This window comes from Poecilia formosa, unplaced genomic scaffold (assembly GCF_000485575.1).
Source record: "Poecilia formosa unplaced genomic scaffold, Poecilia_formosa-5.1.2 Scaffold155, whole genome shotgun sequence".
NCBI classification, from domain to species: Eukaryota; Metazoa; Chordata; class Actinopteri; order Cyprinodontiformes; family Poeciliidae; genus Poecilia; species Poecilia formosa.
The window spans coordinates 1,425,627-1,438,948 of record NW_006800094.1 but is presented as its reverse complement, the minus strand read 5'-3'; the positions used below and the strand labels follow the sequence as shown (position 1 = coordinate 1,438,948).

The following is a 13,322-nucleotide window of genomic DNA, read 5'->3' as shown; positions in this document are numbered from 1 at the left end:
CTTTCCCAAGTCAGCAAGACACGTAAAGACTGGTTATGAAAGGTTCCTCGCACACCAAAATGTCCTTACAAGGGTAGGGAGCTGGTCCAGTGTTTCAACAACCAGAACTGCATTTTGCTTTCTGAGTCAGAGGTTTGTTTCTCAGCTGAACTCTCTCCTGCACCAAGGTATAAACATTTGCTAGGAAGCCTGAGACGTTTGGTCCCTCTACAACCCCAACGCACCCGCGTTTCACCTTTTCACAAGGAAAAGAACCGCCGCCCCGTTCCAGAACCCAAAGGGAGTATTCCTTCAACGCAACGCAGCGTTGCACAGGCAACCAAAGACGAGCAGCAAGAGTCTAGATTAACTTCTGTAACATTGGTTTGGGTTTTCCTGTCACTGAAAGAGATCAATCCAGGCTAAAAACTCTAACTAAGCTTCTTTATGATTCTTTTATTTATCCATGTGGATTGATAGAGAACCAGCTGTTAATTACAATAAAGACCCGACCATAAGGGAATGTAACGGAGGTTTGATAGAAAGTATTTTACACCAATTCATGCCACAAAAAATAACAATTTTACACCAGCAAAGCTTTTTACCCATCTTCACATTTGCATTTCTAAAATACTTGTAAATTTTCAGCCTTTTCATCTACTTCTCTCAACTGGAGAGAAAATACTAATAAAAGATAGCCTTGCCTATTAGAGAAGTGTAATATAAGTTAGTGCAGTTGTTTAGCCAAAGTTACTTTTCCCACTTGTGTTGTGACATTAGGATGCCAACATAAATGTTCTGTTCCTTAACAAATCAAATAAAGATTTTGTTTTAGTCAATAGAAGCACAAAAAATAACAGTTTTACTAAATTGTGATGTAGAGCATTAGTTTGTTCATTGGACTGTCCGTTACTTATGACTGGTTTCCTTTTTCTTTTTTAAATGTTCACCTAAAGGTTCAGTAAACACAAAAACTGTGTTGTTTTCTTCTTCCATGAGCAAATAAAAAAAAAGAAAGAGAAAACTTGGCTCATTTGTAGAGAGGCTGAATCACTCCCTTGTTTAATCTTACCAAGGCTGACGTTTTGGAGGAAATGGCGGCGGCGTCATTCTTTGCTACCTGTTTCCGGCTGTGAAGGACATCATTAGAAAACAGAGATGGATGAGGAACGCAGATGGACTGAAGCATTGAATCAGGACTATTCACAAAGTCACCTAATAGTGCTGCATAAAATTGCATAACCGAGTAACTGAGACATTTTGCGCACATTGTCCCCTCATTGCAGCTAATAACTTTTTGAAACTGATGATCTGGAAGGAAGAGCCGTGCCATCGCTTTACCAGACAGCATTAAGTGCGACTGTAATTGGAAAACAGAAAACTACAACTGCATTTCATGATAACTTTCACACATGTCAGATTCTGCCCACACTGCAGATTACAACACGTAGCCCGAGTAAAGAGTTAATGACATGATTCTAGCCTCAACAATTTACCATTATGCTCCCTGTCAAAAGCCGTACACTGGTCCAGATGTACTGCTTTATGTGTGAGGTGTCTCTTATTACACCCATAACAACCTCAAACAGGCTGTGGCTCTGGGATAGCAATGCCTTGCCAGGCTGTGGCAAGGCTCCCCCATTGTTCCAGGGGATGTTTATAGCTTTGTACCTGATATATGATAACCAATAAGTAAGAGGTAGTAATTACAAGGCCCACACGCCACCAGATCGGCTGATGAATGCATGAAATAAAAGATGGGGGGTTATTTGTAGAGGCTACTTATTACATGGGCTTGACATGCGGCAGTATCATGAGGAGAAGAGTGAGAGCAGGGGGGAGGAATAAATAACATATATCCATTCCTCCCACTGAATGGCAAAGTAAATAACAATGACCTTCTCAAAACAAATCAGCTGCAAGCCTAAAAAATATGTAAATACTCCATTACCCATGTTCCTACTCCTTCAACCATTTTCTGTTCATGTCAAGAAGAAATAACACAATTAGGTGAAATAAAAACACGGCAGAAAAGCACAATGGTGTCTCGCTGTGGAGCCCAGGACACACAGGAGTACTGCGGTCAGACCCTGTGGCTCCCCAGCTAATCAAGGAAACACTGCTATTTATTCCTTATGGACGTCGCTCCAGGAACAAAATCTACAGCGTGACACATTTAACATTACAACTGTTAATTTAAAAATACAACCGGTGAATACTGTCTGTGGTACTGTTATTTAGTAGCCTGCTGGAAAACCAGCTCCTGGTTTTACGCTTTGCTTTGAGGGTCTGGGCTCTTGGCCATTGTCACATTTGTCATACGGCAATTTGATGCTAATTCAGCCTACCAGATATTGCCTGCACTGTAAACAACCGTCCTCCACTGTAAAGGGAGAAGTGCTGAGCTGAACGAGGGGGTTGTTAATGCTAATTCAATATTTGGAAGCGTGGCCAACGTGGACTGAACGGCTTTGTTCACTTCCTCTGCTGCCATCGCTAAAACTACAAACAACGCAGGAAAAACTAAATCATTGTTCAAAACTTCTCAGTTTGCTCACTGATTTGGTCCAGTTGAAATTCTATTGGAAAAATCCACTTTAATGAGGAAAAAACCCAGGCAGTGCACTGACGTGAGGTTTGAATCAAGGGAAATGGTGTAAGAAAGAAGGCAATGGCTAGCTTAAATGGTGGAAAATTTATAAGACATGATTTTTTTGTTGTTGTTGTTTTGAGATCTCACTGGGTTGTTTTGTGTAAAACAGGAAATAACTGGAGGTAAAATGGGAGGAGGAGAGTACATTTCATGAGTACTGAACTAAAAGCTGTTTTACTGTGGTACAGGATTGGTATGCGAGTGGGTACACATGATCTTTATTCCAAAATAATGTTGTTTCATTTCACTTTGGTGATCGGGTGACCATCTGGACCAGGAAGCAGTCAAATGATTAGCAACTAAGTCAAGGAGAGGTCAAATTACCAGCATTTCAACAGTTTGGCATGTGAAAGTGAGTAAATTTTCCACATCGCAGACAGAGCCTTTGCATTGCGTTGCATGAGCTTAAATGATGTTAATATTACGTTATTGCTGTGTCATTTGCATAGCTGCCATGTAAATTTATAGCATTGCAGCATGTGTTTAGTCTATAGTCATGGTGAAAATTTGTTCAACTTGTCAAAAAGAATGTTTGGTAAGCGAGGCACAGCTGGAGATAAATTGGGCAGGAATTTATATGATAGCTTTTTTTGGTATTCAGTGAGTCAATCTTTCTACACAACTGAAACAGTCATAGTAGAATAGGTGTTCACTTCTGCAGGCCTACACACACACACATCTGTGCATTTCATCCCAATGAAAGGGAGAATCAATGTACAAAACAACAATCCAATTTATGTCATCGGCATACACATCGTCAACTAGTTCTATTCTCACATGGTTTCCAAAAAATCAGGATGTTTCCTCAAGTCAGGTTTCAAAACTGTCTGCATTCATTTTCATGCATTCTAAATAACTGAGTATCCCGATGATGCGTAGTTGATTCGTTCCTATTTCAAACAAATTCTCATGAAACTACAGTCAGATTGCTTAAATTCTCGACAAATGCAAAGTGCTAAATGTAGAACCATGTGCGTCTTGTGGTTATGCCTGTGAATGGAAGTGGAATTAGTACCGATTCAGCAAATTGGGTTAATGTCTTTCTTGATAGCAGTCTTTTGTGGAGCATCTAATCAACAAAATAACTGGAGATCAGAGAAGGTTACAGGAAGGATCTGACAAGGAGGAAAATAAACTGATTGTGTTTAATTGCTGTGACTAAAGCATCTTCTCCATTGTCAAGTCTGACAGTAGCCTGTTAATGTCTGGTTCTTCTCTTCCTGTATTGGTGTGTCTCCATTGCAGCTTGTGCCCGATTGTGGCAATAAATACGGGCTGGAACGTGGATTGACCATTGACTGTGGTCGACCACCCAAGATGTCATTTGCAGCTACACTTGGCAACGGAGGACATCAAGGTTCTTGTTTTGGCGAGTTGCAAATTACATTAAATTGTATTTGAATCCCAAAGGCGGCTTCAGCGACTCCGTACAGAGAGAAGGACTACAGCTGCAGAGCGTTGTGCAGAGTCACACAAGAGACCGCGCAGTGTTGCAGGCAGATAGCATCTCACAGTTCATTTCCATGGGAAGCTAATAATGTCTATAATTTTATTTTAATTTTCAGGAACTTCATCACTAAGTGAGGCATGTTATATAGATTAATTACACATGGATGGATTCTTGAAAGCCTCTATTTCTGTTAATTATGAGGATTTTTATTTTTTTTATTTACAAATGTGACATTTAAAATTAGAATATAACAGACCATTGAAAAAACACGTTTAAAACAGAAATGTGAGCTTAATGAAAAGTATGTGTAATACCTGCTTAACTGTTATTTTCAAAGGGTATTTCTAAACAAGCAGACTGGTCTCATCTGAACACATTTCCTAATTTATGGACTATGACTGCGTGTTCCAACATCCTCTAGATCTCGCTCCAACTGGGTCGCTCGCACTTGCTCAGAAATAAAAGATATAGTTCAACAGTCTCGCATAAAAAGCCCATTGTCTCACTTTTTTTTAAATTTAGCATATAAAAGACCCTTATTCCCTCAGTATGCTGTCAACATTAACATCTTAATGTAACAAACAGCAGGGTCAGCCTCCACCAGACAGGTGCAAAACCACCTTCAGCAGGCGGACTTTTAGCGCTGGGGCTAATAGAGACAGCATGCAAGTTGACAAGCAATTCAGTCATGCAGGGCGAGAGGCCAAAATCCTCGAGATCCCTCCCTGTTTGAGAAAAGATCAAATGCTCCGTGCAACAGCTGTGGAGCTACAGGCTCTTCCTATTCAGCCGCCGCTAGATGGAAACAATAGCCTCCTCCAGCACAGTCAGTGTTGCATCCATTATTGCTTTCTGCACGAGGTTGTGTATCTTCATTAAATCATCCTGGTCCAGGCTAGATGTTTTCTTGTGTTTGTGTGTGCGTGCGTGCGTGCGTGCGTGCGTGCGTGTGTGTGTGTGATTTCAGGCTGTCTGTTCCTCGTCATGTTCACCTTAAAGCGCTCTCTTCCTTCCAACTTTGAGTCTTTCGCGTAAAATAGGCGTTGAGATTTCTGCCAGCTGCAAGACAGCTCTGGTTTTAGAGGATCTGACCTGTGAGACTCAATAAAGTTTCACGTGGTGTTTCTTGAAAACATTAGCAGAACTCGTAATTTGGAGTCAGCGACAGTAAGACATCCCTGGGACTATCGTTTTACAGGTGGAATGAGTTATTCCTTATAACCACAGCGGAGAAAAATAAACTAACCGAGGGCAGCAGAGGCAGGCAGTGACAGGTTTCTCATAAGTAATGGTTAGATTTTACTTCATCTTCTTTAATATCCTCATATAATAAAGACAAGGAATCCTTTTAGCAACATCCAGTGGAGTTTTATTAAAGTGACCTAATGCGTGGACATTGTCGGCTTTTTTATTCAGAAGCTGCCTCCGTCCTAGATCGTTTCAAAAACTTTACTTTGCAAGAGTTTTTCCATTTTATGTCACTATTACCACAGAGGAGAGAGTTTAACTCTTAACTGATGGATTAAAAAGTTCATGGTGGGGGAGTTGTTTTCAATACTGCTTTGAAGCAAGAAAGTCGTGGGTTCAAATCCCAACCAGGGGTCTTTGTGCATGGTTTTATTTAACAATTACATTCTCCAAACATAATTGTCCCTAGTGTGAGGGACAATTTCTACAATGTTCTGAGTGTGAGACTGTGTGTCCATCATTGTTCATCCTGAGACAGACAGGACACACAACCATGCACACACACTCACACCTAGGGAGAATTTTAGATATACCAATTAACCTGACAGTTATGCTTTTTTTGGACTGTGGGAGGAAGCCGCAGAACCCGGAGAGAACCCACGCATGCACAGGGAGAACATGCAAACTCCATGCAGAGGGACCCCAGGCTGGGGAATTAAACCCTGGACCTTCTTGCTATAAGGCAACAGCTCTACCAACTGCGCCACTGTCCAGCCCCCTTTTTAAGTCAGTTTAAATAAAAAAAAAACATTTATATATGTCTGACAGTATTTTATGATCTTTGATTAGAAGCCATTCTCATTTCCTATAAGAAAGGCTCATAGGAAGTTTTCTGCTCAAACTTCTTCAGTTGAACAGAAAATCTGTTTGGGATATACATAATTTCCGGACACATTACCACCTTGTCCAAATTAATCAAAATATCACTTATGTGTTTATTTGGCATATTGATGTTCATTTATATTCATTCTGTGGTGAAAATAAAACACTTGGCTTACGTGGAGGACACTTGAGGGTCAGAGGGAGCCCTTGTGATCATTTTAGCCCTTGGTCCTTTTTATAGTTAATGCGGCCCTGCATAAATGTAAAAATAACTGAGCGCAGGCTGCTCATTCACATATCTATGTGCGCTCTGTCCAAGCCATCCTAGTAAACAGCTTCTAAATGAACGCGAGTTGCACGTTACGGTGTAGAGCACAAAATAATGAACTTGTTCAGATCGGGTTGATGGCTGCAGGAGGTTCGCATGTAAAACTGCATCCTCTTGGAAAGCGTGAGTGAACTATTCGCGGCAGAAATGTCAGAGGCATTTGACCATCCTCCAGCATCTGTCTGATAATTTTCCTTGTGTGGTGCTGGGGTTGAAATGTGAGCGTCACGGCGCTCACTCCTCCTTCTCCTCCTCCTCCTCCTCTGTGTCTCTGCTGGAGTGAAGTCCCTCTGAGCGGCTCTTAAACTTCAGTGTGGAGCCTGAAAGCGGAGGAAGAGGAGCCTCTGGAGCCGATAAAAAAACAACAAACAAAAAAAAAACACACGAGACGAACAGCCGACCTCCCGTCTGGTTTCTCCCGGTTGAACCGAGGATTAACTCCCCGCGTTTTATTCTTCTGGTTTCCGCTCAGCTGATTACCGAAGTTTCCCGGCTGTCACGTTGTGGTTACGGACCTGTTTCTCAGCTTTCTCTTGGATTAATCTGGTTTATTTACGGACTTCATGGTCTAACGTTAAGAGACTGCAGTTCCCCTCCAACCTCCCCCCTTTTTTTCTTTCTTTTTCGGAGGGATTTTTCCAGCTATCTGTGGAAATAAGGGGGGGGACCACTCCGTCTCTCTCTCTGACACTTTCATGCGTATTCCTAAAGGACACAGACTTGTTATTTTTCCTAGTTGAAAATAATCAGCATGGATGGTTGTCCGCTGCAGGTGGTGCTTTCCTTGTGTCTGCTGGTGATTTCCAGCTCCAGCTTTGAGATTGGCTCGTACGACCTGGACCGGGACAGACCGGCGAAGTGCGAGCCCATCGTGATCCCCATGTGCCAGGGGATCGGCTACAACCTCACCCGGATGCCCAACTTCATGCAGCACGACGACCAGGAGGAGGCTGCCATCAAGCTGCTGGAGTTCGCTCCCCTGGTGAAATACGGCTGCGACGTGCACCTCCGCTTCTTCCTCTGCTCCCTTTATGCCCCCATGTGCACCGACAAAGTGTCGACCTCCATCCCCGCCTGCAGGCCCATGTGCGAGCAGGCCAGGGAGAAGTGTGCCCCCATCATGAAGCAGTTCAGCTACACCTGGCCCGACTCGCTCAACTGCTCCAAGCTGCCCACCAGGCATGACCCCAACGCCCTGTGCATGGAGGCCCCCGAGAACGAAACCAGGACGGAGGGTAAGAAGGGTGAGGGGATGCTCCCGGTGCCCCACCGGCCACGGCAGCCGGGTGCCAGTGGGGCCCGCTTTCCGGGGACCGTGGGCTCCTGTGAAAACCCAGATAAGTTCCAGTTTGTGGAGAAGAGCCAGTCCTGCGCCCCGCGCTGCTCGCCGGCCGTGGACGTTTACTGGTCCAGGCAGGACAAGGACTTTGCCTTCATCTGGGTGACCGTGTGGTCCATCCTGTGTTTTGTGTCCACCGCGTTCACCGTTCTGACCTTCCTCCTCGAGCCCCACCGCTTCCAGTACCCCGAGAGGCCCATCATATTCCTCTCCATGTGTTACAACGTCTACTCCGTGGCCTTCATCATCCGCTCAGTGGCGGGGCCGGAGAACATCGCCTGCGACCGGGAGAACGGGGAGCTGTACATCATCCAGGAGGGTCTGGAGTCGACTGGGTGCACCATAGTCTTCCTCATCCTCTACTACTTTGGGATGGCGTCTTCGATCTGGTGGGTCATCCTCACCCTCACCTGGTTCCTGGCTGCGGGGAAGAAGTGGGGTCACGAGGCCATTGAAGCCCACAGCAACTACTTCCACATGGCCGCCTGGGGCATCCCCGCTCTCAAGACTATCATCATCCTCACCATGAGGAAGGTGGCCGGGGACGAGCTGACGGGGCTGTGCTACGTGGGCAGCATGGACTCGGGGGCACTCACTGGCTTCGTCCTCATCCCGCTGTCCTGCTACCTGATCATCGGCACTTCCTTCATCCTCACGGGCTTCGTCGCCCTCTTCCACATCCGCAAGGTCATGAAGACGGAGGGCACCAACACGGAGAAGCTGGAGAAGCTCATGGTGAAGATCGGCATCTACTCCATCCTTTACACGGTGCCGGCCACCTGCGTCATCGTCTGCTACTTCTACGAGCGGCTCAACATGGACTACTGGAAGCTGAGGGGCCTGCAGACCAAGTGCGGCTCCTTCGGGGGCCCCGCCGGCGACTGCTCGCTGCAGACGTCCGTGCCCACGGTGGCCGTGTTCATGCTGAAGATCTTCATGTCGCTGGTGGTGGGGATCACCAGTGGGGTGTGGGTGTGGAGCTCCAAGACCCTGCAGACCTGGCAGGGCCTGTGCAGCAGGAAGCTGGCGGACAGGACTAGTGGGAGGAAGCCCTGCGGCGGCGTGAACTGCGGCAGCACGCACTGCCACTACAAATCCCCTGCTGTGGTTCTGCACATGGCCAAGACTGACCCACACTCAGACAGCCCCACACATGTCTGACAGGAAAACACACACACACACACACACACACACAACTCATGTGCCCTGCTTGAGGAGCTGCTTAAGGACTTGAACTGAATTGTTGGGTACTTCTCTGCTGCTGCTGCTGCTGCTGAAGGGCACACAGGTATCTATGAACAGTATTCAGTCAGTACATAAAGGGAAATGTTCCCCCATATTTTCTTGTTCATGCTGTTCTCCAGTTTTGCAAAGCGAAAATATATCAATGTGTATGCATATACTGTTTAAGTGGGAGGATGTTGGGAAATATTTGTGTATTTTCCTCTCTGAGTGTCATGGTTATCTGTATAAATCTGTAAAAAAAAAATGGTTTATTTATTGTAAATATATTTAATTTAAAAGCCCAACTTGGCTCTCACAGGAGTTGTTTAGTTACATGCTTCAAAAGGTAAGGGAAATTAAGTGCCTTTTAAAAGAAAATGTGGCTTTTTTTTGCTGGGGGTGGAGGAGGTTAATAAATCTGTGGAGTTCATGTAAAACTGTCTTGCATCCCAGTGGTTATTTAAGCGTCTTAAGGATTTCAATGCAAACACATCATCATCAACTCTTTTTTTTTTTTTTTTTTGTGCCATCTCACGGTTATTTTTTTTTAAACTGTGGGACTCTCGGCACCTGTGTTTGTCTTCCCAGAGGCATCCTCGTCGATGATCCTCAAAGAGAATCGCTGATGAACGGAGTGACAAACCGTGGCAGGCATTAGCGTTTGCGTCATCGGCTTTAAAAAGAAAAAAAAATGCAGCAGCACTTCGAGGAGGAATATATTAAATTAATGGCTGTTTTAATCCTTTTCCTCGGAGTCAGTGTTGTTGTTCCCGCTCCCCTCTCTCCGCTCCATTTGATCGTCGTTCAAAACACTTGGCACTTTGATCTGAGAGCACAAATCTAAAGTGGATTTCAGACTTATTGCGTGGTTTCACTGACAGATTCGAGTTCAGCACAGCCACTCAACGCTGGAGCGGCTCGTTGAACTGATGGACTATTAGCTGAGCGTTCAGGCTCAATGCCGGCTCGCGGCTCCGGGAATATCTGACGTGGATTAGAGAAATCCCACCTTCACAAAACATTTTGTTCGGTGAGAACAATTCACCTTTATGCCTGCAGAAATTACCGCAAGGTATAAATAACGACTTATTCAGAGAGGAAGAATGTCAAACATTATTTTCATTAAATAAGAGCTGCGAGTGGGTTCTTGCCACTAGCGTTTCTGTCGTAAACTCAGTTTTTATAAACCATGAGAGCCACCATGTCCTCAGACGGTCCATAAAAGAGGGAAAATAAATAGCTTTTACATTAGGAGGCTGCATCGCTCCGGTGCCAACACAAATTGCAACCTCACACACCAGGTTGTTTTATTGCACAACACTGTGGAAATAAGTGTTTTTTGACAGCAATGGCGTTGATTGTTTATTACGCCGGCCTATACGATTGCTTTGTCTCCGCCTCCCAGAAGCAGCAGCATCGTGGCAGTCGTCTCGGAAAAAGGCAGCACCGTGACCAGGAGCTTGTTTTTGTACCATTAACAGTTTGTCAGTGGGGGGTGAAGCAGGCGTGTGTGCTCTCCGACATCTGCAGAGTTAAAAAGTTGTTTGCTTTTCAATTTTTCCACCATTACCATTTTCATTTTTGAGGGTGAAGAACTCCCAAAACCTGTCGAGTGGACATTCAGAAAGCACACGGCTGACGCAAGTATGTTGTCAGCGTTGCAGAAAGTATTAATAAAACATTTTTGATTAAAGCAAAAAACATTCTCTGAGTGCTGGCAACTAGAAAACAATTAATATGAAAGCCTAATTGCTTTTTTGTGAGTCATGGTAGAAGTTTGATGCCAAAAAAAACAAAAAACATGTTAGTCATTTGTTTAATCTTTAGCAGTGAGTTGAAATTTAATGGTTCGCCTTTGACTGTGTGAAAGTTTGATCTCAAAGGTTACTAAAGGCTTAAGCTGTAAAATAAAGCGAGCAAAGGATAAAGTGTAAATTTTCTGCCTGAAATATAGCTGAACTGCAGTGGAACCAGAACGAAAACAAACAGAATTTCACTCGTCTCCACATTTTGGAAAAAAAAAAATCCAGCTGAAGGCCTCAGAGGTTTGTCAGTGGATATTAGAGGACAAACAGGATCATGAAGTCCAAGGAACACAGCAGGCAGGTAAGGGCTGTAGAGAAGCCGAAGGCAGCGTTAGGTTATAAAACAATAGATGAGGCTTTAAGATCTCACAGGGTGCTGCTCAATCCATCATCATTTATTAGCAACGTCTACTGCAAATCTGGCCTTTTGGGTAGAGTGGCGAGAAGAAATCCATTACTGCAGGACAGTCTGTTTGCTATAAGTTTGGAAGTCGACCAATTCAAAGTAAACCAAATGCGAAACGCTATTTTTGGAGGGAGGGCAGGGGGCCGGTTAACAGAAAGCTGGTCAGAGTTGGTGAGATAATCAAAGAGCAAACTTAAAAAAAAAAAAAAAAAACTTTTAGAGGATGCAAAGTTCAGATCTAAAACTTATCCTCTCCATTCGACCCGACTGAGTTTTAGCTATTTTTGCAAACGTTGCAGCCGTTCAGCAGCTAAAGGAAGATTTTCGCTGCATTCACTCAAATGGTCTGAACACAAGCTCACGTCACTCGTTTCAGAAACATTTTGTGGCAAGACCAAATACTTCTGCAAAGCAACTGCACTTACTTTTCACCAGTGGATGCTTTATGTCTCAGTAGTAAATCAATCACATTTCCAGCCAGCTGAGTTAACCTAAATTACTTATTCCAGATCCTTGGACAGAACAAGATATGGGCAACTACCAAAATCCCCCTACCACTTTTTTATCATTATTATTTATTGTTTTTTTTGGTTGGTTTTTTTGTTCTGTTTTCATTACTCGGGCTTTGTAGACGTCGTCCACAGCTTGGCAGGAGCACGCTCCAAGTCCTGGACTCTGACACTGGATCACATTTAACTATTAAAAAGGGGCCTGTTTTGATTGGAGTCTGCTCGCTCGCAGCCATGAGCCTCGGCTGGCCGGGTTTTCAGCGACATTTTCCAGTTCATGGACGCCTCCTGAATGGGAAGTGGCGGTAGGAGGGAGTGGGGGTGGGGGCTGGGGCGCGTGCTTCCTCCACTAGTTTACACTTCAGTGGCGTGACCCAGGGAGGCAGAGCACTTGCTGCGTGAGACAGACCGGCTCTCCCCACCTGTGCCGAGCTGATTAGATAGCGAGGAGGTAGCAGAGGAAGGTGGTGGTGGTGGTGGGGGGGGGTTGCATGTTTTAGTTTGTACTTTCCCCCCCCTCCCTCCCTCAGCAGTGCTTGTTTGATTTTCAGTGTTTCTTCCAGGTTTTGCTGAATATGAATTAGAAATTACTTGTTATTGCAGCAAAGGGATCTATTTTTTTCTTCTTTTACTTTTCTCCCCCCCCCCCCCCCCCCCCCCCAACATCTGAATTATATCGCTGCATTTCCAGGTCACCGGCTGCTATTTTTAGCTCCTTTCATTCACAGAGGAAAGGAATCACAGAGCTCAGAGCTTCAGATACAAGAAGCGAGAAAAGAAAAGTTCAGACCAAAATCAGAGTTTGTTTGAACTGTGGTTTTTTTGGCGGCAGAAATGTGCCTGCCGGGAACACCTTCCCCTTCCCAACACACACACACACACACCTGGGGTCAGTAGTACACGGGCATACACAACCAAAGAGCACCGAACTTGTTTTACAGAAGACCCTACCCCACCTCCAGTAAAGTCCAATTTCAGGAGTAAGTAAGCTCAGTCTCGCTCGAGAGGTTTAGCTTGGCTGAGTTTCCGAGCTGTTTTTCTTCTCCTCTGGCTCAGGAGGTTAAATAGTGTCAGAGTCACTGAGCAGCAACTTTGTCTGGGCCAAAAGGCAGAGTCTGCTCCCAGAAAAGGCAACACTTTCCCTTCAGGGTTTCTACAGAAAATCGTGTCGGAGTGTTTATTGAATCCCAAGCTGTGTGGAACAGGGGTGTTTACGCAGGACTTTGCAAGGTTTATTTCTGATAGGAAAAGAGAGAAGAAGAAAAAAAGGCGTGAAAACACCTCAGCGCTTATCCTGCTGCTGACACCATGTTTTTGTCTGCTGAGGAGAAAAGTCCCTCCATCTGGTCACGGGTCTGATTAAAGGCGATCATTATGGCATCAATGTGCCTCCCTCGTATACTTAAACCCCTGCCCGCCCCCGAGGGTAAAAAAAAAAAAAAAAAAAAAAAAAGAGCGGGTGGGGGGGGGGAAATAAAGCATCCTTCATTACCCTGCCCTCCCTCTTTCTATAGTCCCTTACCCCCACCCTTGAGCACTATCCCTTTCCTGGGCTGTTT

At 44.8% G+C, this 13,322-nt stretch overlaps 1 protein-coding gene across 1 annotated transcript; it reads left to right on the top strand.

Annotated features, from left to right (window-relative positions):
* Positions 1-6,720: 6,720 nt before the first annotated feature.
* Positions 6,721-9,485, top strand: fzd9b (frizzled class receptor 9b). Its single transcript, XM_007564164.2, has one exon. It carries the CDS (start codon positions 7,232-7,234, stop codon positions 8,978-8,980), a length of 1,749 nt encoding a protein of 582 aa, XP_007564226.1. The 5' UTR covers positions 6,721-7,231; the 3' UTR covers positions 8,981-9,485.
* Positions 9,486-13,322: the final 3,837 nt, after the last annotated feature.

What these genes read in the sequence shown, in the direction of transcription:
- fzd9b (XM_007564164.2), top strand. Translation starts at nt 7,232, where the DNA reads ATGGATGGTTGTCCGCTGCAGGTGGTGCTTTCCTTGTGTCTGCTGGTG.